The following is a 27211-nucleotide window of genomic DNA, read 5'->3' on the forward strand; positions in this document are numbered from 1 at the left end:
CTTAAGTTCTGTATTGTTCCACAGGAGAGAAGCATTTAATCATTTTGAGAAATGGAAAATAGCAGATTACCTATTGACAATAATTTGTTTGATTATTTTTATCAATTGGTAACGAAGTTACTTTGTATTTACTGCTTGTGGTGACAATGGTGCGGCTATCACCCAACATTCACTGCGGCTGTGAATGTGCCCTATTCACTGCACAGGAGCCCAGTCCGCAGACGCTTGGTTTGGTGTAACGAGCATGCGCAGTGTCACTTTGCTCGGAGGTCTGCGAGTGCGGGAGTGGCTGTTTTGGGCGGTAAGGCAGAGGGAGGAATGGAGCCGGGAGTCGAGGTAAGGAGGGAGTGAAGGCGCCATAAACTCGCCCTGCTGGTCAGAAGGCCGGAATAAGACCTTGCAAGTCCAGTGTTTGCAGCTGCGGAGCTTTTATCGGGTGTCAGGCCCAGTTCCACGGCCGCCATCTTTGTTTAGCGGAGCTGAGGGGCCACCTTGATGACGTGTCAGAGGGGGTGCTTCAGGATCCCGGTGACTCTCACTTATTATTGGACAATCAGCGAGTCAGCCTGAGCCTGTGGCCGCATTCACCATCTGAAACTGTCACAATGCCCGAGTGATTGACGGTAGCTCCTGACCAATAGGAAGAGGAGTGGCGGTCTGGAGGACCGAGTCAGGGCGGCTGGTCCTCCAAACAATCGGAGTGAATGAGGGGCGGGACACGCTGTGATTGAAGCATGCGCAGTGTGGGTAATGGCGATGTCGAAGGGCATCTTCATTGAATTTACAGTGCTGAAGGAGGCCATTCGGCCCACCGGCCCTTAGAAAGAGAACCCCACTCAAGGCCACGCCTCCACCCTAACCCCAGAAGCTTGGACACTCAGGGCAATTGATCATGACCAATCAACCTAAACTGCACATCTTTTGACTGGGAGGAAACGGGAGCACCCGGACGAAACTCACGGAGACAAGGGGAGGACGTACAGACACCGCCCAGACAGTGACCCAAGCCGGGAATCGAACCTGGAACCCTGGAGCTGTGAAGCAACTGTGCTACTCACTGTGCTCCCATGCTGCCCTAACTTTTAATACTAAGAATCAAAGAAAAATTAACTATATTATACTGGAGAAAGAAGGTTGGAAAGATCTCAATACAAACACAAAAGTACAATTCAAATTCTTTCTTTTCTTTTACCCCAGTAATAGCCTTACAGAAACAACGGCCGTAATTCTCCATTCACATCGCTACCGTGAATGGAGTTTTGGATGAGTGCCAAATTCTCCGTTCTTCGTGAATTCCAAAATTGGTAAGAGGTGCTTAACAGTATGGAGGAAGCAAGTGATTGCAGGGGTGGGCGAAAACGTTGTGAAAAGCTGTTGTAAGCTGCAATCCTCGGAAAAGAGTTTCCGGGTCCCCATTTGTACCGAGCGGAGCTGCAGCTCCTCATGTTTGGCTCGGGTTAACGGCCGCCATCTTTATTGGATGTGCATCAGGGCACATGCGCGTTTGTCATCTTTGTCAGGGACGATGTTTCAATGAGTGGGAGGAGTTTGTTCCCCATTGTTCAGAATGGAGACAACTTGTCCATCAACCTGGATTAGTCCTTGAGTCTCAATGTCTTATTGATGATGCAAAGCGGTGGCAGAGATGGAAAGGAAAGGAAGCCAATCCTGCTCTCCGGATTTCACTGTCTTATTCGACATTCTGTCCCATGTGTCCAAAGCTCTGCGGCTCTGTTCAGCCACATGAAGACCCAGGGTAGAAATTCATAACCCTGAGTAGATGTCACCCTCAAATTAGGGGACTGCTGACGACAAGAGGGTCACTGTGCAGCGGGGGGCAAGAGCGGTCATCCTGGACCAGGAAGCAGGAGGGGAGAATGTTGTGGATTTCTATCCTGGACTGATAGTGATTAATTTTGGAAACTCCTTTTACAGGGGATTAGTCAGGGAGGATTTACACACAGCAAACTCAAACCAGTAGAAATATTTATCTTTCCTGAATTTCATTTCTGGACTGACAGTGATGGCTTTGTAAACTTCTTTCACAGGGGCTTAGAAAGGGATTCGCAGACAGGAAACTCACAACCAATCCTCACATCAAATTCTGTCAGCACCATTCGGTGCTGCAATCCTCGGAAAAGAGTTTCCGGGACCCCATTTGTACCGAGCGGAGCTGCAGCTCCTCATGTTCGGCTCGGGTTAACAGCCGCCATCTTTATTGGATGTGCACCAGGGCGCATGCGCGTTTGTCATCTTTGTCGGGAGACGTTTCAATGAGTGGGAGGATCTGGATCTGGAGATTATCGACCTTTGTGTGTAAGCATTGAGTTCCGTATCATTATCACTCACTGTATAAAATGACTACCTCCTTTCTCCCCTGTAGATCTTGTTCACAATCTTAAATCTGTGTCCCGTAATCCTTTTACAATCTACTGATGGGAACAGTTTTTAAAAATCTTTTGCTGGGTTTGCCGTTGTCGTTTCTGGTGTCGGGGTCGATGCCGGGTGTCTGTCTGCTTTCATTCCTTTTTCATGTTTTTGTAGTGGTTGAATCAGCTTGGACCAGTCCATTTAGGATCCAGAATACAATTGAAGTCTCCTCCAAGAACCAATTGATCTGTATCCAGGTCTGGGATGGATTCCAACAATTTTTTTACAAATGTTTCTGAGATCCCCTCATTAAAAAAAAGATAAAGAAGCAGAATTAAGCCATTCAGCCCATCGAGTTTTCGAGTTTGCTCTGCCATTCGATCATGGCTGATATGTTTCTCATCCCCATTCATCCTGTATTGTAGCTCTCTTGAAATGAATGCGAACATTGCATTTGCCTTTCTAACTGCCGACTTTCCTTTATGTGTTCTTGGGATGTGGGTGTCGCTGGCTGAGCCGGCATTTGCTGCCCACCCCTAATTGCCCTTGAACTGAGTGGCTTGCTCGGCCATTTCAGAGGGGGCAGTTTGGGAGGATGTGAGGCTGAAGTGAATAAATGACAAAGGGGATAATGGTGCAAGACAAAACTGGGTGACAATGAGATAACATATGGACGATAAGGGAATAGTGTAGATTGGCTTTAGAGTGGTTTCACAGGTCGGCGCAACATCGAGGGCCGAAGGGCCTGTACTGCGCTGTAATGGTCCATGTTCTAAGTAAATAAATTAATAGGACAAGAGAATAAATAAAAGACAGGTCCTGGTAAATGGCAACAGCAGAACCGTTACCAGCACCAACTGTCTAAAAATATCGGAGTGATGATTATAATCTGAAATTACTGAAATGAATGTTGTGTCTGGAAGGTCAGAAATTGCCTGATCAAGGATGCGGTTCTGTTCCTCGAGTTTCCTTTGAGCTTTATTGGAGCAGTGCAGGAGGCCGAGGACAGAGTGGGAGTGGGGCAGGGAATTAAAATATTAAATGATCAGAAGCTCAGGATTATGCTTGCTGACTGAATCGTGATGTTCCACAGTCACCAATCCAGATTTAATCTCCTCAGTGTAGAGCAGACCAAATCGTGAGCAGTGAATACACAATACTGGATAGCAAGAAGTACAAGTAATTCACTGTCACCTGGAAAGTGTGTTTGGAATCCTGGATTATGGGAAGGATGGCGATGAACTGGTGGTTGTTGCATCTGTTGTGTCTGCATGGAAATGACTTACAGTGATGTTCATAAGAACACAAGAAATGGGAACGGGTGTAGACCATACGGCTCATCGAGCCTCTGCATTTCTTGCTGGGTGTAACCTGCCCAATCAGGCATCATTCTGGTACACTTTCCTGTATCTACCCCAGTCCTTCAAGACCCATCTTATGATATGGAGACATTAGCCTCAACAATCCTGTGCACTAATTTAGTCTGGCCCAGTGACACCGAGCTGAAATCCAGTCTTTCTTTGACACATTATTCTTAATGCCACAACTGACAGGTTAAGAGTGAAAAAGTCAACTGTTTAGCAGTAAGGGGAAGAGGCAAGTTTGTAGATGCTCGACAGCGTTACAGACTCATTGGATCTGCTTCTTCTGTCCCATCTTATATTTAGCTAATGGAAAATGATTAAAATACTGCAACACACAGGCATTTGGGGGCAATTGTGAGTTTGCTGCTCAGATTAAGTAAAGTCATAAAATGGATCTAGAAGGACTGGAGAAGATGCAGGCAAATATATTTAAATTATGCCTGAACTGGCAGGTTTTACCCAGCAACAAAGGTTGGACAGGGTGTAAACCTTTTCTCTGGAAAAGGGAATGAAGGATGACCTGATCCTGTAAGATTATGAAAAGGTTTGATATGAGAGACAAGTGGAAGATGTTTCCATTGGATAAGAATGAATATGAGTTAGTCATTAATTGATCTAATGTGCAGTTCAGGAGCAGTTCAGAGGGAGATCACTCACACACTTTCTGGGCAGCACAAGTAGCTAGCACTGTGGCTTCACAGCGCCAGGGTCCCAGGTTCGATTCCCCGCTGGGTCACTGTCTGTGAGGAGTCTGCACGTTCTCCCTGTGTCTGCGTGGGTTTCCTCCAGGTGCTCCAGTTTCATCCCACAGTCCAAAGAAGTGCAGGTTAGGTGGATTGGCTGTACTAAATTGCCCTTTATGTCCAAAAAGGGTAGGAGGGGTTATTGGGCTATGGGGATAGGGTGGAAGTGAGGGCTTAAGTGGGTCGGTGCAGACTCGATGGGCCGAATGGTCTCCTTCTACACTGTATGTTCTATGTGCAAAGGGATTTCCTCAGTTTTCCCACTGGTTAACACTCCAACTTTAAAAGCTCAAACTATTTGATCCAATTTCAGCTCATTGTTATTGGCGAGGGGCAGTTTAACTGTGGTGGAGGGCCCATACTATTTAGGTGCTGTATTAATTGATTTAATGCATTTGTTCCCTTGGCCCAATGTTACTAATCGTAATCAGTTCGCAAAGCATAATTTCCTTCAAAAAATATCCATTTTAATGGCGGGTTAATAACCCAACATGCGTTGCAGCTGAGAATGTGCTCTATCCACATGACAGAAGCTCCTCGCCCATGTGCAGAGTCCGGCTGTGACTGGAGCATGCGCAGTTCGGGCTGTGATCGGCGCATACACATTTCAGATTGTCGCTGACGGTGCGAGGAGCGGGGAAGAAACAATCGAGCGACTTTCAGGATTGGAGCCGGTGGGTGGCCAGGGAGCAATAGAAGCTGCGGAGTGAGCCGGGAGGCTTCATAAACACCCCGTGGAGGCTTCAACTCCCGAGTAAAATGTTAATGGTCCTGTCTTAAACAGCACCGAACAGAGTGAGAGCTGAGCGGTGACAGGCCCGGGTTACCGGCCGCCATCTTTACAGAGGACAAGGTGCCGCAGGGCGCATGCGCTGCGAGCCTGGACCGGATGCCAACTCTCCCGGATTGACTGACTGGAGTCTCCAGCATTTTATTTTATTCATTTGTGGGAGTCAACATTTATTGCCCATTCCTAATTTTCCTGGAACCGAGCGGTTTGCTCGGCCATCTCGGAGGGCATTTAAAGAATCAACCACATTGCTGTGGTTTGGAATCGTGTCGGCCAGGCCAGGTAAGGATGGCAGATTTTCTTTTCTGTTCATTCACGGGATGTGGGTGTCGCTGGCTGGGCCAGCATTCACTGCCCAGCACTAATTGCCCTTGAACTGAGGGCATCTCAGAGAGCATTTTAAGAGTCAACAAGCTGACTGTAGATCTGGAGTCACATGTAGGCCAGACCAGGTAAGGATAGAAGATTTCCTTCACTGAAGGACATCAGTGAACTAGGTGGGTCTTTGCAACAATTGACAATGGTTTCAGGGTCTTCAGAAGACTTTAAATGAATTCAAATTTAACCTTCTGTCTTGGTGAGATTCGTGTCTGGGAAATCATTAGGACGGTAAAGAAGATTTTAATGTATTTTTCTTTTAACATTTCTCTTAAGCGGATATACAAATATTGAAAATGGGATAAAGGTTGTTTGGCTGACAGTCAATCACTGTCCTTTAAGGTAATGAGTCCTTTTGCTTCCCAATTGGCCGAGGAAGGCAGTGTGTCACAAGGATGGATGTGTTGACCGATTAATGGCTGGAGGATGGGGGCAGGTCATGTGATCAAAGCTCCAGGAATACATTTAATCAAACTTGGTGAGGAGAGAATGTTTTGAATTTCTATCCTAAACTGACAGTGAGGTTTCTGTAAATTTACAGGATACTGGAAGTGGAGGTTTAACAGATGGGAAACGCAAACCAAACGTCACATCGCGATCTGACAGAGTCACTTGGTTCATCAGAAACTGAATATCAGCAGCATCTGGGTGTGGAAGGTAAAAGGTTTGTCTGTTCTGTCTGTGAGGGAAGATTTCAGGTCTCACTGTGACTGGAAAAGCCCCGAGATTCACAAACCCTGGTTAGGCCAAACCTGGAGAACTGTGTTCAGTTCTGCGCAACAAACCTGAGGAAGGGGAGAATGGCCTCGGAGGGAGTGTAGCTCAGATTTATCTGAGTGATATCTGAACACCCACTGGGGTTAAATTACAAAACTAGATTACACAAACAAATCATACAGAGAAAAGCATTAGGTCCATTGAGTCCATGCCAGCTCTCTAATCGGCACGATAGCACAGTGGTTAGCACCATTGTTTCACAGCGCCAGAGACCCGGGTTTGTTTCCCGGCTTGGGTCACTGAATGGGCGGAGTCTGCACATTCTTCATGTGTCTGCGTGGGTTTCCTCCAGGTGCTCCGGTTTCCTCCCACAAGTCCCGAAACATGTGCTTGCGAGGTGAATTGGACGTTCTGAATTCTCGCTCAGTGTACCTGAAAAGAAGCTGGAGTGTGGCGACTAGGGGCTTTTCACAGGAACTTTATCGCAGTGTTAATGTAAGCCTACTTGTAACAGTCGATCATTTTTCCTCCGATAAGGACACCAAGGCCCTGTATAATTGCAGCAAGACATCCCTGCTCTTCGACTCAAACCCTCTTGCTATGAAGGCCAACAAACCATTTGCCTTCCTTACCGCCTGCTGTACCTGCATGCTTCCATACAAAGTAGAAGCAGGCCACTTGGCCCCTCGACCCTGCTCCTTACATACACATCAGGAGTCGGTCTCTCGAACCTGCTCCTTGCATACAGAGTAGGAGTCGCCCCTTGAGCCTGCTCCTAACACACAAACTAGGAGTTGGCCCCTTGAGCCTGCTCCATCATTCAATAATTTTAACCTCAATTCCACATTCCTGCCGACCCCGATAATATTTCACCCCTTTGCTTATCAAGAAGCTGTCCATCTCTGCCTTAAAAATATTCAAGAGCTTGACTTCCACTGCATTTTAAGGACACAAGTTCTAAGTCACAGAATCCCTACAATGCAGAAGGAGCCCAAGTCAGCACTAACCCTCTGAAAAAACACCCCACCCATCCCATCCACATATCCCACCCAACGTGCACATCGTTGGAGATGAAGGGGCAATTTAGCACCTAACCTGCAAATCTTTGAACTGTGTGAGGAAACCGGAGCACCCCGAGGATACCCACACAGACACGATGAGAACGTGCAAACTCCACAGAGTCACCCAGGGTCGGACGTGAACCTGTGTCCCAGGTGCTGTGAGGCAGCAGTGCTAACCACTGTGCCACCCCCTGTCTTCCATCCCTCAAGAGAAAAAAATCGTTATCCCCATCTGAAATGGGTGCCCCATTATTTTGCAACCTTGACCCCCTTGTTCCAGATTCTCCCAGAAGAGGAAACATCCTCTCCACATCCACCCTGTCAAGACCCCTCAGGATCTTATTTAGTTCAATCCAGGTTTTACCCAAAACTTTAAATCTGTGTCCCAACTGCTTGGACGACCAGTGAATGGAAACAAGAGTTTCTTTGTCCACCCGATGGAAACCTGGCATAATCTTGTGTACCTGAATCAAATCTCCCCTCAACCTTCTCTGCTGGAACCATTCTGGGAAATCTCCTCTGCACTTTCTCCAAGAACCTTCAGATCCTTCCCGAAGAGTGGTGACCAGAGCTTTATAAAGATTCATAGAATAGAATTAGAACCATAGAATTCCTACAGTGCAGAAGGGGGCCATTATGCCATCAGGTCGGCACTGATTCTCTGAAAGGGCACCCTGCCTAAGCCCACACCCCTACCCTGTCCCTGTAACCCCATAGCCCCACCTAACCTACACATCCCTGGACACTAAGGGGCAATTTATCAAGGCCAATCCACCTAACTTGCTCTTCTTTGGACTGTTGGAGGAAACCTGAGCACCAGGTGGAAACCCACGCAGACACGGTGAGAAAGTGCAAACTCCACACACACAGTCACCAAGGCCGGAATTGAACCCGGGTCCCTCGCGCTCTGAGGTAGCAGTGCTAACCTCCGTACCACCAGAAGCATAGCTTTTCTGTTGCGGTATCAATATTACTATTTATGAAGCTCAAGATCGAAGTTACTTTGCCAACTACTCTCTTAATATGTCTTGTCAATATATAAAATCCCTCTTCACCTCGTTCTCTCTCCTCCCAAAGAGCTCCTGTTAGACCGCATGACAGCTCTGGAGCTGCAGATGTACTCATTTTGGAGCATCCGCGATGCTGAGGATGTCGTGGATAGCACGTTTAGTGAGTTCGTACTGAGGGAGATAGAAAATGGGTGACCAAAAGACAGCAAGAGTAGGAAGACAGTGCAGGTGTCCCCCGTGGTCATTTCCCTGCAAAACAGATATACCGCTTTGGATACTGTTGAGGGGGATGGCTCACCAGGGGAAGGCATCAGCAGCCAGGTTCATGGCACCGTGGCTGGCTCTGCTGTGCAGCGGGGCAGGAAGAAAAATGGCAGGGCTATAGTGATAGGGGACTCAATCGTAAGGGGAACAGGCGGTTCTGCGGACGCAATCGAGACGCCAGGATGCTATGTTGCCTCCCTGGTGCAAGGGTCAAGGATGTCTCGGAGCGGCTGCAGGACATTCTTGGGGGGGGGGGGGGGGGTGGAGAGGTGGAGAGGTGAACAGCAAGTTGTCATGGTGCACATAGGCACCAACGATATAGGCGATATAGGTAAGAAATGGGACGGGGTCCTACAAGCTGAATTAAGGGAGTTAGGAGTTAAACTAAAAAGTAGGACCTCAAAGGTAGTAATCTCAGGATTGCTACCAGTCCCACAAGATAGTCAGAGTAGGAATGTCAGGATAGATAGGATAAATGCGTGGCTCGAGAGATGGTGCACGAGGGAGGAATTCAAATTCCTGGGGTATTGGTACCGGTTCTGGGGGGGGGTGGGACCGGTACAAACCGGACGGTCCGCTCCTGGACAGGACTGGAACTGATGTCCTAGGGGGACACCATTGCTAGAGCTGTTGGGGAGGGTTTAAACTAATGCGGCAGGGGGATGGGAACCGATGCAGGAAATCGGAAGGTAGTAAAACAGGGACAGAAACAAAATACAGTAAGGGGGAAAGTGTAAGGCAGAGAAGCCATAGTCAAAAATCAAAAAGGGCGACAGAAGGTACAGTGACTGAGGGGAGCTCAGTGAATAGGCCCAGTAATACTAAAAGGAATAAAACAGGAAGTAAAAACGTAAATGGTAAGCGACGCGGCAGGTTGTTACATGAAGATATGGGTTCAACGACAAGGAAAATTAGGAGAAAAGTTAAGAGGAAATATAACTTGGGAGAGGTTACTGATCGAGGTGTTAAGATTCAAAACAGGTATTAAAGGCAACATAAGTGTACTTTACCTGAATGCTCGTAGTATTCGGAAGAAGGTAAATAGCACAAATCATCGTGAATGACTATGATTTAGTGGCCATTACTGAAACATGGTTAAAGGATGGTCTTGACTGGGAGTTAAATATCTGAGGGTATCAAACTATTCGGAAGGACAGAGTGGATGGTAAAGGAGGTGGTGTAGCTCTGTTATTTAAGGATGACATCCGGGCAATAGTAAGGGATGATATCGGTGCTATGGAGGATAAGGTTAAATCCGTTTGGGTGTAAATCAGGAATAGTAAGGCGAAAAAGTCATTGATAGGAGTAGTCTTTCGGCCACCAAATAGTAACATTATGGTGGGGCAGGCAATAAACAAAGAAATAACTGATGCATGTAGACATGGTACAGCAGTTATCTTGGGAGATTTTAATCTACATGTCGATTGGTTTAACCAGGTTGGTCAAGGCAGCCTTGAGGAGGAGTTTATAGAATGTATCCGCGATAGTTTCCTAGAACAGTATGTAATGGAACCTGCGAGGGAACAAGCGATCCTAGATCTGGTCCTGTGTAATGAGACAAGATTGATTCAGGATCTCATAGTTAGGGATCCTCTCGGAAGGAGCGATCACAATATGGTGGAATTTAAAATACAGATGGAGGGTGAGAAGGTAAAATCAAACACTAGTGTTTTGTGCTTAAACAAAGGAGATTACAATGGGATGAGAGCTAAGGTAGACTGGGAGCAAAGACTTTATGGTGAAACAGTTGAGGAATAGTGGAGAACCTTCCAAGCAATTTTTCACAATGCCCAGCAAAGGTATATACCAACAAAAAGCAAGGATGGTAGAAAGAGGGAACATTGACCGTTGAGTTCTAAGGAAATAAGGGAGAGTATGAAATTGAAGGAAAAAGCATACAAAGCGGCAAAGATTAGTGGAAGTCTAGAGGACTGGGAAATCTTTACAGGGCAACAGAAAGCTACTAAAAAAGCTAGAAAGAAGAGTAAGATAGATTATGAGAGTAAACTTGCTCAGAATATAAAAACAGATAGTAAAAGTTTCTACAAATATATAAATCAAAAAAGAGTGGCTAAGATAAATACTGGTCCTTTAGAGGATGAGAAGGGAGATTTAATAATGGGAGATGAGGAAAAGGCTGAGGAACTGAACAGGTTTTTTTAGGTCGGTCTTCACAGTGGAAGACACAAATAACATGCCAGTGACTGATAGAAATGAAGTTATGACAGGTGAGGACCATGAGATGATTGTTATCACTCAGGAGGTAGTGATGGGCAAGCTAATGGGGCTAAAGGTAGACTAGTCTCCTGGCCCTGATGGGATGCATTCCAGAGTGCTAAAAGAGACAGCTAGGGAAATTGCAAATGCACTAGTGATAAGTTACCAAAATTCACTAGACTCTGAGATGGACCCGGCACATTGGAAATTAGCAAACGTGACACCACTGTTTAAAAAAGGAGGTAGGCAGAAAGCGGGTAATTATAGGCCAGTGAGCTTAACTTCGGTAGCAGAGAAGATGCTGGAATCTACCATCAAGGAAGAAATAACAAGGCATCTGGATGGAAATTGTCCCATTGGGCAGGCGCAGCATGGGTTCATAAAGGGCAGGCCGTGCCTAACTAATTTAGTGGAATCTTTTGAGGACATTACCAGTGCGGTAGATAACGGGGAGCCAATGGATGTGGTATATCTGGATTTCCAGAAAGTCTTTGACAAGGTGCCACACAAAAGGTTGCTGCATAAGATAAAGATGCATGGCATTAAGGGTAAAGTAGGAGCATGGATAGAGGATTGGTTAATTAATAGAAAGCAAAGAGTGGGGATTAATGGGTGTTTCTCTGGTTGGCAATCTGTAGCTAGTGGTGCCCCTCTGGGATCAGTGTTGGGCCCACAATTGTTCACAATTTACATAGATGATTTGGACTTGGGGACGAAGGGCAATGTGTCCAAGTTTGCAGATGACACTAAGATGAGTGGTAAAGCAAAAAGTGCAGAGGATACTGGAAGTCTCCAGAGGGATTTGGATAGGTTAAGTGAATGGGCTAGGATCTGGCAGATAGAATACAATGTTGACCAATGTAAGGTTATCCATTTTTGTAGGAATATTCAGCAAAAAGGATTATTATTTAAATGATAAAATATTAAAACATGCTGCTGTGCAGCGAGACCTGGGTGTGCTAGTGCATGAGTCGCAAAAAGTTGGTTTACAGGTGCAACAGGTGATTAAGAAGGCAAATGGAATTTTGTCCATCATTGTGAGAGGGATGGAGTTTAAGACTAGGGAGGTTATGTTGCAATTGTATAAGGTGTTAGTGAGGCCACACCTGAAGTATTGTGTTCAGTTTTGGTCTCCTTATCTGAGAAAGGACGTACTGGCACTGGAGGGTGTGCAGCGGAGATTCACTAGGTTAATCCCAGAGCTGAAGGGGTTGGATTACGAGGAGAGGTTGAGTAGATTGGGACTGTACTCATTGGAATTTAGAAGGATGAGGAGGGATCTTATAGAAACATATAAAATTATGAAGGGAATAGATAGGATAGATGTGGGCAGGTTGTTTCCACTGGCGGGTGAAAGCAGAACTAGGGGGCATAGCCTCAAAATAAGTGGAAGCAGATTTAGGACTGAGTTTAGGAGGAACTTCTTCACCCAAAGGGTTGTGAATCTATGGAATTCCTTGCCCAGTGAAGCAGTAGAGGCTCCTTCATTAAATGTTTTTAAGATAAAGATAGATAATTTTTTGAAGAATAAAGGGATTAAGGGTTTAGTACAGGGCTAAATCGCTGGCTTTGAAAGCAGACCAAGGCAGGCCAGCAGCACGGTTCAATTCCCGTACCAGCCTCCCCGAGCAGGCGCTGGAATGTGGCGACGAGGGGCTTTTCACAGTAACTTCATTTGAAGCCTACTTGTGACAATAAGCGATTTTCTATTTCTTATGGTGTTCGGGATGGAAAGTGGAGCTGAGTCCACAAAAGATCAGCCATGATCTCATTGAATGGTGGAGCAGGCTCGAGGGGCCAGATGGCCTATTCCTGCTCCTAGTTCTTATGTTCTTTTAACAATCCAGCCGTTTTCATGGTCACTTTTTCCTACTGCCAGCACCACAAATGACCAGATTCATTCGGCTCAATTTCACAACCTGCCTTTGTGTTTTTGTGGATTCTCTCTCAATCCCTATTTTCTGTTTTAAATCAGTTTCACAGGGTGTTCGAAGGGGAGGCTTAAAAGTTTGGAAACTCAAACCAAGCATCACATCAGGATCTGACAGAATCCTCAATTTATCATATCCTGAATATCAGCGGATTTTGAACATGGAAGGAAAAAGCATCGTTCACAGTGGGGAGAAACCGTACACGTGTTGTGTGTGTGGACGAGGATTCACTCAGTCATCAGGCCTCACAAGCCACAAATGCAGTCACACTGAGGAGAAACCGTGGAAATGTGCGGACTGTGGGAAAGGATTCACTTACCCATCCCAGCTGGAAACTCATCGACGCAGTCACACTGGGGATAGACCATTCACCTGCTCCAAGTGTGGGAAGGGATTCACTCAGCCATCCACTCTGTATAGACACCAGCGAGTTCACACTGATGAGAAAACGTTTCAATGTCCAGTCTGCGGGAAGTGCTATAAAAGATCTGGGGATCTGATGTGCCATCAACGTGTTCACACTGACGAGAGACCGTTCAGGTGCTCTCACTGCGGGACTGGGTTCAGACTATCATCTCACCTAACTGTACATCAGCGAGTTCACACTGGGGAGAGGCCATTCGTCTGCACCAAGTGTGGGAAGAGATTCACTCAGCCATCCGCTCTGCAGATCCACCAGCGAGTTCACACTGATGAGAGACCATTTCAATGTCCAGACTGCGGGAAGTGCTATAAAAGTTCTGGCGAACTGATGCACCATCAAAGTGTTCACACTGACGAGAGACCGTTCAGGTGCTCTCACTGCGGGACTGGGTTCAGGCGATCATCTCACTTCATTGCACATCAGCGAGTTCACACTGGGGAGAGGCCATTCATCTGCTCCAAGTGTGGGAAGGGATTCGCTCAGTCATCCACCCTGCAGAACCACTATCGAATTCATACAGGGGAGAGACCATTCGCCTGCTCCGAGTGTGGGAAGAGATTCACTCAGTCATCGGCCCTGCTGACACACCAACGAGGCCATAAGTAACTACAGTGATTGGATTTTGCTGTTGCTCACATTCAGGACTGAACCATGTTCATTTGGGTCTCTTTCTGCTGATAACAAACTCCAGCCCATTTACAGTGGCTAATATTCTGGCTAAAAGTCAAATAAATGAGATTTGTGTTAAATGTGCAGTGTGTTGAAACTTTTTAATATCTCTGTCACAAGTTAGTTCCTTTTGAAGTACTCTCGCTCTCCCCTGTCTCTTCCATCCTCATCACCAACAAGAAGTGTGAGGAGCTTGTGGGGCTTCTTTGTGACTGAGATTCAGTAAATCTGATCAGTCGCCTCTGCTGCTTCCCTCCCTTCCACGAGCCCACCGGACCAAACTGTCTCTAAATGTCATCCTTTCCCGAGCCCTGAACCTACATCTTTCTCTAGTTTCTCGCTCATCTCCCCTCATGCCCTCTCAGAGCTCATCTTGTCCATGAGGTCCAGCTCCTGCTCCATCGAATCTATTCCCACTGAGCTACTGATCAGCCAACTACCCTGTGTCCATGGATATTGTCAACATTTCTCTCTCTTCAGGTACTGTCCCTCTGTCCTTCAAATCTGCCATCATCACCCCCTCAATAAAACAAACCCTTGACCCTGCCATCCTTACAAATTACTGCTCCATCTTCAACCTCCCTCTCCTCTCCAAACTCTTTGAACTTGTTGTCACCTCCCAAATCCTTGCCCATCTTTCCCAGAATTCCCATGTTTGACTCCCTTCAAGCAGGTCGCTGCCCTGTCACAGTGAAATACAAGAGACAAACAGAATCTTACCCGGAAAGAAAGACAGACAATCCCGGAGCTTGGATGCAAGGGCGGCAAGGTAGCACAGTGGGTAGCACTGTTGATTCACAGCACCAGGGACCCGGGTTCGATTCCCTGCTTGGGTCACTGTCTGTGCGGAGTCTGTAAGTTCTCCCCGTGTCTGCATGGGTTTCCTCCGGGTGCTCCGGTTTCCTCCCACACTCCAAAGATGTGCAGGTTAGGTGGATTGACTATGCTAAATTGCCCTTCATGTCCAAAAGGTTAGGTGGGGTTACAGGATTACTGGGATATGGTGGAGGGGTGGGCTTAAGTAGGATGCTCTTTCCCAGGGCTGGTACAGACTTGATGGGCCGAATGGCCTTCTGCACTGTAAATTCTCTGATTCTAAGAGGTGAGATTGTCCTTTCTGAGCTCCAGCCAGGTGATGTTAAACACTCAGGCGGGAAAGACAAAAATCTACAACGTGTTTAAAACAGCTGATTTATTTCACCAATATCTAGACTGTTAAACTCCAGTCCCTTAGAGGTTATTATCATCAGAAACAAACTCCAACTATCCGAGTAAAAACTTCCAAGTTCTGGTCAAGAGAGAGGCCATTTGGCCCACTGTATGTATGCTGGCTGGGAGCTATTCCACTTAATCCCATTTTGCAGATCTCAGTCGATTGCCCTATATGTCCCAGTCCTTCAATTGGATATCCAAGACATTTATTTTAAAGTGATCAGGATTTCTGCTTCTATGACCCTATCAGACAGCGAGTTACAGACTCCCACCGCTGAAGTGATGACCTCCTAGAAGCCATAGCTTTGCCAAAAGAAGTATACATTCTAAAGTGTAAGGTCCATATTCAAGACAACGCTATAGAAGCACAAGGAAACTCCCTTGCAGACCGAGTAGCAAAGGAAGCTGCCTCCCAGTGGGATTTTTCAGCAGAACCAAGACACATCTGAAAATTGGGAGTGACCAATTTATTACAAGATCTACGTGAAATGCAACATGACTACACGAGAAGAGAAATGGTCATGATTAGACTCAGGCATCCAGTTGTATGATGATGATGTTTGGAGACAAGTTCAGACTGATAAACCAGTTGCACCACAGGCACTGATGCCATTTCTGGCCCAACAGATCCATTCATGGGGACATTTAGCCCTAGGACAGATGATGGCTCAATTGTTGGTGTGGCAAAGATTCAAAAAACATGCACAATTGGTATCAAACCGCTGTGTAACCTGTCAAAAGAACTTACGACCTATAACATCAATACCTCAGCTAAAAGCTCCTGCCCCTGCAGGACCATTCCAGAACATACAGGTCGACTACATCACCCTTCCTACATGTCAAAGATACACTGACATCCTTGTAATAGTGGATACGTTCTCTCGATGGGTCGAGGCTGCTCCAGACAGGAGGGCTACAGCCACCCATACAGCCAAAGTTCTGTGCAAAGACTATATTCCCAGATGGGGAGTACCAGCTAGCATTGACTCAGACAACGGAACCCACTTTACAGGTGCTGTTTGCCAGGAGGTGTGCAGGTTACTGAACATCGATTGGAACCGACACTGCCCTTATCATCCAGAAACATCAGGACAAGTGGAACGCATGAACCGGACTTTCAAAGAACGGCTGTCCAGATACAACCAAGAAGGCAGGAATTGGATTCAAGCCTTGCCACTAGTTTTGTGCAAACAGAACCACAGGCCTAAGCCCATTTGAGGTCATCACTGGCAGACCCATGTCCCTGCCGGGAACTATTGACTTAAGAAAGGCAGACTGCCATCTGATGAGTTGATGCTTTACTTAGTTATTGTCAAAACTTAACAAATGCTGTCAGGTGTTGGCGGCGTGGGGCGAGCCTCCTGAGGGGGGCCGCAACTTGGTGCCCGGCGAATCCGTTTACAGCAAACAAATTCAGCGCGAACCGTTAGGAGCCAAGTGGGAAAGCCCCTACCAGACATTACTCTCAACCCAGTCAGCCGTGAAACTCCAAGGAAATAAATCATGGCTTCACGCGTCACATGTGAAGCGCATGTACCAAAATCAGAATCTGTAAAATTGTTTGCCATAATAATGATTTTCAGTTACATGTTTGGCCCAGCAGGCCTTACCCAGGAGTTCAATGTTAACACGTTCCTTTACATGTCCTATACCTATGCCAGAGACTTTAATGTCTCTAAGTACTGGGTATGTTCTTCTATCCCTACCAATTCCCAAGCAGGTATCCCACTGCAGCCTGTTCCTCTTACTTTATCCCAAATGGCAGAAGGGTACATTTTCCAAAATCCCGACTCTCCCCTTCCCCAATGTGGAGACACCAGAACCAAAGAAACGATAAACGATGAGGTTCAGAGATGGCGATCTACAGGCCGCCCATTAAACACTTTCAGGCGATGGTATCAACATGTCTATGATCGGAAACAGAAACCACCCCAAGTAACCTTCCCAACTGGGACCATATGTTTAATCGGCTAGAATCATAGAGCTTGGAATGCGGGACACAGTAAATGGGAATATTATTTGGATGTGAGTGCCAGTACACAGTGCACTCATGACACAAGAAAGGTCTATGGACATGAAAGGAATCCCATCGACTTTAAAGGGCTATCTAATCACACCGATGGGACAAATTGTACAGAACGTTGGTCCCCACAGGTGGTTGCCCAATATTCTACCTATCATGGCACCTATTACATCTGCGGTAATACTGCATAACCTTGGCTCCCAATGAGCTGGAGAGGAGCGTGCTATTTATGATTCATTGTCCCCTTCATCTGCCATTCCCTTTCCCTAGCCGATGCTATAACGCAGACTCAAAACATGGAGCTCTCATCCCACAGTTTGAGAAATATCAACCTACCACTATCATCATGAGATCTAAATGCGAGATCACAGGGGCTGAGAAATTATTTTCTGCTCTCATCCCTGCCTATGGCGTCATTGTATTGACCAGAGAATACATTAAATTGGCCGCAGCCTTAGAGAAAATAGCCAATGACACTGCCCGAGCCTTAAGCAGCATTTCAGCCGAGATGCTAGCCATTCGAACTGTGGCTTTACAGAATCGGGTGGCACTTGACTATTTGCTATCCGAAAAAGGTGGAACCTGTGCCCTGATTGGTGCAATGGTGCATCTACACCCCAGTAATTCAGAAGAAATCAAAAGCTTGTCAGCACATATTCAAGAGGAAGTTGGGAAACTTTACCAACCCTCTGACACCTCTCTTTGGGGATGGCTCTCTGGATGGGTGGGTGGCACAGGAATTTCCATCATTCAGGGATTTCTCTTATTGTTCATTTTTGGACTTGTCATTTACATAGTGGGTCTTGCTGATCAGATGCATTGGCCAATGTATGGCTACCCATAATACCCCAACAATCAAAGTGGTTCATAGTGGTCCAACTGCACCACCAGCCCAAGACATTGAACAAGGCTCCTGACATTGAACAAGGCTCCTACTATTGAACTTTTATTACAGCATTATTACCCAATTATTACTGCAATCATATAATCAATTTCCATTATTACTGAATTGTTATTGCACTGTATAATTACTTTTTTGAATAAAATACTTTTGGAATGCTTGCAAAGCTTTGCCCGCTCCAGTGTTGAAGGCTGTTCTCAAACAAGTGAACCATTCACGACAATGTGAGTGAGTTCCTCCCCGTGCTTACTTCTATCCTGTCGCATTTCTTCCTTAATTTCTATGCGTTATTTTGATTCATCTTATTAATCTTTAGAAGAATCAAAAGGGAGGGGACTGAGAGAAATTGGCTTTTCTAGTTACCTACTGATGATAAAGGTAAAAGGGTGAAGTGAGAACTCATTAAGCATATTAAGCATTATTTGAGTGCAACAGTAGCTGGAACCCCATTAAGGATTAATACAGATCATACACTTTAATTTTCTTTCATTAAACCTAGATTTTAACATTTGCAAATTGCTTGAGACAAGCAAGGTCAGTGATGCCAACTAGCTAAAAGACCCCATTGTATGCTGCTGCTTTTCCAGCACAGCAGTCCCGTTTCCATGGTAATGGACAGTCTGAGGTCATAATGCCCTGAAGGCTGTGTTTTTTCAATAAATGTTGAGATGCAGTTGTCGATAACTTGGAAAATTGGCAAGCGATGGAATGGGAAAATTACACCAACATATTCACATACCTACATCTCTTAAATTGATGGACAGACACTTTGGTCGAATTGATTAATTATAAATTAGTTAAAGCCAATCAGCAGTAAAAAGAAGGCCAGACTTTGAGGTAACAATTCTCTTAAGAATCACTTACCGGAATGGAAAAGTGCTTCTATTGCTCTGTTCTGTTTCTCCTCTTGCTCACTCCACCTATATTTCTGAAACCTTTGCTGCTTGCTGTGCTTAGATTATCATAGAATTTACAGTGCAGAAGGAGGCCATTCGGCCCATCGAGTCTGCACCGGCTCTTGGAAAGAGCACCGTACCTAAGGTCAACACCTCCGCCCTATTCCCATAACCCAGTAACCTCACCCAACACTAAGGGCAATTTTGGACACTAAGGGCAATGCGGCATGGCCAATGCACCTAACCTGCACATCTTTGGACTGTGGGAGGAAACCGGAGCACCCGGAGGAAACCCACGTACACACGGGGAGGATGTGCAGACTCCGCACAGACAGTGACCCAAGCCGGGAATCGAACCTGGGACCCTGGAGCTGTGAAGCAATTGTGCTATCCACAATGCTACCGTGCTAATCGCAATTGCCCAGTTATTTTTTCTGGTGTATTATGATTTGAATGAAAACTCAACTTCTATATTCATGAAAGACAATTAATCTGACTAGCTTGCTGCAGGGCTAGTTCTTTCTAAATTTTGTATCAAAAACAGGTTTTCCAGTGGCACAGCTGACAAATGAAGTTCAACTGGATTTTGCCAAAAAGCACAGACTTGACCTCTGTTATTCGGGAACTGAGAAGGGATAACGCATGTCTAGGGTTCCAAATAGGCACAGAGATCCATTATCCCCCTTCCACTCCCAATCCTCTGCTAATTACTTTAAATCTAAACCCCTTGGTTATTGATCTGTTAATGAAATATATCCTTCTTATCCATTCTATCCGGGCCCCTCATAATGTTAAACACCTCAGTTAATCTCTCCTCAGCGTTCTCTGTTCCACAGAAAACCACCTCAGCCTCTCCAATCTTTCCTCACTGGTAAAATTCTCCATTTGTGTCAACATCCTCGTCAATCTCCTCTGCATCCTCTCTGGTATGAACACATCCTTCCTGTAATGTGGTGACCAGAACAGTACTCAGTAATGCAGCTGTGGTTTAACTAGTGTTTTGCATAGCTCCAGTATAACCTCCCTGATCTTATATAAAAACAGAAAATGCTGGAAATACTCAGCAGCTCTGGCAGCATCTGTGGAGAGAGGGGTTTCAGGCCTTTACTCCAATGGACATTGCTGGGAATATTCCCTGCTCTAGTACTCTGTGTCCTTGTGAATAACAAATTATCCTCTCTGCCTTTACAATCACTGTATCTACCTCTCCTGTCACCTTCGGGGATCTGTGACATGCACTCTTATGCCTCTCTGTCCCTCTACACCTCACTATCATACCATTCATATTCTTTCCCTTTGTCGTGTTTTTCCTCCCCAAATGTATTTATTACCCCGCGCTTCTCTGGATTGACCTCAGTTTACTACTTTTCTGGCCCGCTGATCAGTCTAATGATGTCTTCCTGCAGTCATTACAGCCTTGGTTCAAACATGCACAAAAGCGCTGAATGCCAGAGGTGAGGTGAGAGTGTCTGCCCTTGACATCAAGGCAGCACTTGACCGACTATGGCATCAAGGAGCCCCAGCTCATCTGGAGTCAATGGGAATCAGGGGGAACACTCTCCGCTGGTTGGAGTCGTACCTGGTATAAAGGAAGATGGTAGTGGTGGTTGGAGGCCAACCATTTCAGCTCCAGGACATCACTGCAGGAGCTCCTCAGGGCAGTGTCCTCGGCCCAACCATCTTTAGCTGCTTCATTAATGATCTGCCTTCATCATAAGGTCAGAAGTGGGGATGTTTGCGGATGACTGCACAATGTTCAGCACCATTCGTGACTCCTCAAATAATGAAGCAGCCCTTGTCCAAATGCAACAAGACCTGGACAATATCCAGGCTTGGGCTGATAAGTGGCAAGTTACATTCGTGCCACACAAGTGTCAGGCAATGGCCACCTCCTCCAAGAGAGGGTCTAACCATCTCCCCTTGACATTCAATGACATTACCATCACTGAATCCCCCACAATGAACATCCTGCGGGGTGCCATTGATCAAAAACTGAACTGGACGAGCCATATTCGCATTGCGGCTACCAGGGCAGGTCAAAGACCAGGAATTCTATAAAGGGTAACTCATGTCCTGACCCCCCCCCCCCCTCCCAAAGCCTGTCCACCATCTGCAAGGCACAAGTCAGGAGTGTAATAGAATACTCTCCACTTGCCTGGATGAGTTCAGCTCCAACAACACTCAAGAAGTTCAACAGCATCCAGGACAAAGCAGCCCGCTTGATTGCTCCTCCACAAACATTCAAACCATCCATCACCGACGAACAGTGACAGCCGTGTGTACCATCACCAATGTTCCTTAGTCAGCACCTTCCAAACCCATGACCATTACGATCTGGAAAGCCAAGAGCAGCAGATCACTGGGAATCCTGCCACCTGGAGGCTCCCCTCCAAGTCATTCACTACCCTGACTGGGAAATATATCACCGTTCCTTCGCTGTCGCTAGGAGAAAATCCTGGAATTCTCTCCCTAACAGCACAGTGGGTGTACCTACACCTGTAGGACTGCAGCGGTTCAAGAAGGAAACTCCCCACCACGTTCTGAAGGGCATCGAGGGATGCACAATAAATGCTGACCTAACCAGTGAAGCCCACATCCCATAAATGAATAACAAAAGTCTGCAGCTTTCTTGCTCACTGTCAAAAAGAGGACTGCAAATGACTTAATCATGTCCCCATGTTAAAGTCTAAAGCATTGATATAGAACTCAAGAAGCACGGAATCATGTCCTGCGAAATCTAGAATCCCACTGGAAATACTCCACCAATCACAAACAGACCCCTCGACCACTGCCCTTCTTGCTGCTCCAGCTGATTCACTTCCTGCACTTGTGATTGTTCTGGACATGAGAAGTATCCTGGTTTTCCCACGTGGAGCAGGACTGGAATCCCCGGCCAGGTCTTTAGTTATTTGATTAGTTGACTTAAACAAAATAAATTTAAGATTAAAATAAATAAAGATTCATCAGCTTCTCACTAATCAGTTTCTTCCATTGAGCTGAAGTCACCTTACTTCTATCAGGAATTCACTGAAATGTTTTTGTGAATTGTTTTTTAAAATTAATTTAGAGTACCCAATTCTTTTTTTTCCCAATTAAGGGACAATATAGTGTGGCCAATTCACCTACCCTGCACATCTTTGGTTGTGGGGGTAAAACACAGTCAGACACGGGGAGAATGTGCAAACTCCACACGGACAGTGACCCGGGGCCAGGATCGAAACCAGGTCCTCAGCGCCTTCAGGCAGCAGTGCTAACCAGTGTGCCACCATGCCACCCTTTTTTGTTGATTGTTAATATCTAAACCTCTGAAATTATTAATTGACTGAAAAATTCAAATATCTTCACTCTGACAATCGCAACTTCATCTTTATCCCCTAGGTTTGATGAATGGACCACGTACTGTAATTCTATGAACGATGATGAGATTGATTTTAGCTTTGTGATAATTAATGAATCATCTCACTTTATAATTGATGAATGCAGTGACCAGGATGTGCTCGCCACAGGACTGGGATGCCCTGTCATTGCCTTTATTTATTCCATTATTAACTGACTGAAGCAACAATAAACTTCAGGTTAAAATAAATAAAGATTCATCAGCCACTCACCAATCAGCTCGTTCCATTTGCCTGAAGTCACGTAATTTTTATCAGGAATTAACTGAAATGATTTTCTTCATTTTTGTTATATAAACAGTTTGGATTTTAACTTCCTGAAGAATTCAGACTTTTTCACTGTTACAATCACTTGTCATTCAGCTTCAACTTTATCCCCAAGATTTGATCAATTGAACACTGACTGCAATTATATAAATGATCAAATTGACTTCAGGTTTATGCTAATTAATGAATCATGACTTATAGTTCATTAATACAGTGACCACAATGCTTCGCCCTCCTCTCGCTGTACTCTTCGCGTTTTATAAAGTTCTAGCATAATCTCCTTGCTCTTATATTCCAGGCCTCGTCCAAGAAAGGATTCTTGGCTGCCTGATCGATCTATCCAGCTACCTGTGGATAGGCACTCCAATGCCTCCCTGTTGCTCACCAATTCTAAGTCTCATCCTATTTATAGTTCATTCACTTGTCTTGTTTTCACTCTGAAATTCATTATATCTCACCGTTTGTAGCACAGTGGTTAACACTGTTACTTCACAGCGCCAGGGTCGATTCCCAGCTTCGGTCACTGGGTTGTAATGCAGAACAAGGCCAGCAGCGGGGGTTCAATTCCCGTACCAGCTTACCCCAACAGGTGACGATTTGGGGCTTTTCACAGTAACCTCATACTTGTGGCAATAAAACATTATTATGTCTGTGTGGAGTCTGCACGTTCTCTCCGTGTCTGCCTGGATTTCCTCTGCGTGCTCCAGTTTCCTCCCTCAAGTCCTGAAAGATTTGCTTGTTTGGTGAATCGGACATTCTGAATTCTCCCTGTGTACCTGAAAAGGCGCTGGTGTTTAAAAAAGATTGAATTCCATTTGCAATTGTTCTCCCCATCTGACCAGTCCACTGATATCTTCCTGCAGTCCATGGCTTTCTCCCGCAATGTCAACCATACGCAGAATTGTTGTATCATCTGCAAATTTCATAATCATTCATATGTACCAGAGAACTGTGGAACCCCACTGGGAACAGGCATCCAGACATCATTCAGTCCTGGATGTGATTCACAGCAGCAATAACAGCAGAATCCATCCCCTGCTGTCGCCTGTGAACTTGCTGATGTCTCAGCAGGTTGTTTGACTGAGCGAATCCCCTCCCACACACACAGCAGGTGTACGGCCTCGCCCCACTGTGAACCATGTGTCAGCAGATTCCATTTACTTTTAAATCCTTTCTCGCAATCAGAGAATTGAAAGACCTCTGATCAGTGTGAGTAAGTTGGTGTGTTGTAAGGTGGGATGACTGAGTGAATATCTTGTTACACACGGGGCAAGTGTATAGTCTCTCCCCAGTGTGAACCCGCTGGTGTATCAGAAGGTCGGATGAATCAATGAATTCCTGCCCACACACAGGGCAGATGAATGGTCTCCCCCAGTGTGAATTCGATGGTGCCCCAGAAGGTGAGGTGATCGGGTGAATTCCTTCCCGAACTTGGAGCAGGTGAATGGCCTGTCCCCAGTTTGAGTGCGCTGGTGTTTCAGAAGATCCTTTTTGCTTTTCAATGTTTTCTCACAATCAGAACAATTAATTGGTCTCTGATCAGTGTGAACAAATTGGTGAGTCAGAAGGTGGGAGGGACAAGTGAATCTCTTCCCACACTTGGAGCAGGTGAATGGCCTCTCCCTAGTGTGAGTGCCTTGATGTATCAGCAAATCCTTTCTGCTTTTCTAGTTCTTCTCACATTTAAAAGGTCTCTGATCAGTATGAACAAGTTGGTGTGTCAGGAGGTGCGATGGCTGAGTGAATCCCTTCCCACACGCAGAGCAGATGAACGGCCTCTCCACATTGGCTGAAACTCTGCATCATGTCTCAAACGCCAGGAGAAAAATGGACCTTTCTGTTTGTGGCTTTAAACAGATGAAACCCTGTGGGTGTGGAGCAAACATTTCAACATTTGTTGTTGAAATATGGCAGCAGGATGAAACAATCCACCAACAATTCAGGGGTTGATTTAAAGGAATAACTAGGCAGACAGGGAATGTCACCCTGAGGTCAAGGAGTCTCTGGTTTCAGTTGGTGGGTTAGGACAGGTTAGGGAGAAGGTTAATACTGTCATCATTCAGAACAACACAGACTTTCAAGCAACAACTGAGGAACTTTACTGTCCAATTTAATATTCACATAATATATTTGTAGATCAGAGACAGAACAACAGGAATTTGCAATCAGTTTGGAGATAACTCTGATATTTCCCATTCTTAAACATTTTGTCTTGACAGATACCAAATAGGATGAAGCCAAATCTTGAAAAGGCAAAGTCTCTAGTTTAAATCATCACCGTGCTGTCAGTGGAAAGGGTTAACTTCTCTGCTCTCAAAGGTGTTGGAGCAAACGTGCTCAAATGCGCACAACTGTGTTGACTTTACGTAACTTTATTTTCAGATATGAAATGAATCAAACACCATTTTAAACTTTGTATTCTCAATTCATTTGTCAACTTTTTCAGCTTTGCCCAAATTGTTTTTTCCCCTCTTTCTTCAGGCACTTTTCCAAGTGACTCAAATAAAACAAAAGAAAAATAAAAGTAAAACGATCAGCTTTCACAGGTAACCAAAGCTTCAACGTTCTTAGACCAAAAAGACTTAAAGAGGTGGAGCTTCCAAAAGATTGTGAAATCCAATGCACAACATTAAGGCTGAAGATTAACTTCAGTGAATCCAACTTTTCTCTGCCTTTTACAATTGTACAAGTAAATTGCAATTCATACTTAAAGATTTACTTTCACTCAGTAATTAGTACTTCACTTTTCTCAGCACAGACTCTTTAGATTAAACACCAATTGTTCACTTTGGGCGGCACGGTAGCACAGTGGGCAGGTTGCACTGTTGCTTCACAGCGCCAGGGTCTCAGGTTTGATTCCCGGCTTGGGTGACTGAATGTGCAGAGTCAGTACGTTCTATTCATGTCTGCGTGGGTTTCGTCCCACTAGTCCCGAAAGAGGTGCTGTTGGGTAATTTGGACATTCTCAATTCTCCCTCTGTGTACCAGAACAGGCGCTGGAATGTGGCGATAAGAGGCTTTCACAGTAACTTCATTGCAGTGTTAATATAAGCCTACTTGTGACAATGCAGATTATTATTATTATCAGCTGGTGTGTGGAGAAGATCATGTTCCTGTAGATCTGTCAGCACAGAAACCGCACTGTGCTTTTGTATCCACTCAGTCTGCAAGTAGATGAATCTTTTAAACATGACCCGAGTGAAGGTCTTCCCGGTGCTGCTAAGGAGTGAGACATTCCTGTAGTTGCTGCAACCTCCTCTGTCCCTGCTGTTTTTATCAGTTGTGATGATTTTAGCAACATGCACATGGAATGGTTCTGACCTCCCAACAGAGGAGGAGGTCGTGAAGGTGTGACAGTCGATGGGACTTTGTGTTTGAGCAGTTCAGCTGGAATTCCATCCTTGCCAGGCACCTTTCTGCTTGTTGAGCAATCAATGGCCTTGTCCAACTGAACCATGACAGGAAGCTGCAGGAGAGTCAGACAGTGACTGGGAGATGTCCGTCTGACGGAGCACAGCTGACAGTCATGTTCAACCCAGCGGGACATCTGTTTACATCTGTCAGGATGTCACCATCTGGGATTTCAGGGGAACGCCTTTGGTGATGGTCAGACCCAGAGCCCTCTTCTTCCCATCACACACAGCACATAGATTTCTGTTATCACAGGCCGTTTGGAGTTATTGACGGTGGCTGATCCAGTGTTTATTTGCACAATCTCTCCGTGTTTTACACAACTGTCTTGACTACTTTCAAGTGATGCCGTGTTCTCGGTGTTGGGTTTATGTTGTACATCAGGTCGGCTTTGCTTTTTGCTTCAATGACAGATGTCATCTCTGCTGAGTGGCTCTCAAACCAGTCTGTGTTGTGGGTTCCACCTTTCCCATAGAATCCCGTCGGATCTTTCCAGTGCAGACGGAGGCCATTTGGCCCATCGAGTCTGCAATGACCCTGTGAAAGAGCACTCAACCTCGGCCCACTCCCCCGCTCTGTCCCCCTAACCCTGGCTGCTGCTGCTGTGTCAGAAATCATTGAACTCAGTGACTTCCAAGTTTCATCAATATCAATATTGATTGATGAAGTTTTTATTGATGTGCCTGTGAAATATTTCACAGTTTAGTTTAATGCTCCTTGATAATGTAATTTCACAATGGGCATGTTGCTGTGAGGAATGTGTGAGTAACAATTGTCAGCAAGGATTAATCAGCACTTTCTAATTGGAGATGTTAATCAGTGGAACCTTTCAAACTCTGAATTGTAGATTTTGGATCAAACATCAATTTAGGATTGAAGTAAAAGTTCAGAATTGTCTTGTTCTTGTTCAGAGTTCCTGAATGAAGCTTCACCTTCCGCGGGACTCCTGACACCTGGAGCTTCTCAACTCCACTTCCCGCCCGCCCCGCCCCCACCGATGCCCGCGCCCCTCCCCCTCCCCTCCTCCGCGCCCCCCCCCCCTCCCCTCCTCCGCGCCCCCGTCCCCGTCCCCGCCCCTTTCTTGTTTGAAAAGCAACGGCAGCCGCGCGAGGGAGTGCGCGCGCCACCGGCCAGCATCAGCTCAACAGCGAGGCCAAGCTTTCCTCAA

At 45.7% G+C, this 27211-nt stretch overlaps 1 protein-coding gene across 6 annotated transcripts; it reads left to right on the plus strand.

Annotated features, from left to right (window-relative positions):
- The first annotated feature begins 271 nt into the window (after positions 1-271).
- LOC140421422 (uncharacterized) lies at positions 272-14018 on the plus strand. Of its 6 annotated transcripts, XM_072506112.1 has the most exons (5): positions 297-747; positions 1198-1304; positions 2049-2316; positions 6187-6302; positions 12890-14018. In XM_072506112.1, the coding sequence occupies exons 4-5, from the start codon at positions 6212-6214 to the stop codon at positions 13873-13875; spliced, it is 1077 nt and encodes a 358-aa protein (XP_072362213.1). In that variant the 5' UTR covers positions 297-747; positions 1198-1304; positions 2049-2316; positions 6187-6211; the 3' UTR covers positions 13876-14018. The 6 variants fall into 6 exon arrangements, 5 of the variants coding, with proteins under 5 accessions (XP_072362214.1, XP_072362211.1, XP_072362213.1 ...); XR_011946754.1 differs by having other exon boundaries at positions 272-1304; positions 6187-6309; XM_072506113.1 differs by lacking the exon at positions 2049-2316 and having other exon boundaries at positions 296-747.
- The last annotated feature ends 13193 nt before the right edge of the window (positions 14019-27211 follow it).

This window comes from Scyliorhinus torazame, chromosome 5 (assembly GCF_047496885.1).
Source record: "Scyliorhinus torazame isolate Kashiwa2021f chromosome 5, sScyTor2.1, whole genome shotgun sequence".
NCBI classification, from domain to species: Eukaryota; Metazoa; Chordata; class Chondrichthyes; order Carcharhiniformes; family Scyliorhinidae; genus Scyliorhinus; species Scyliorhinus torazame.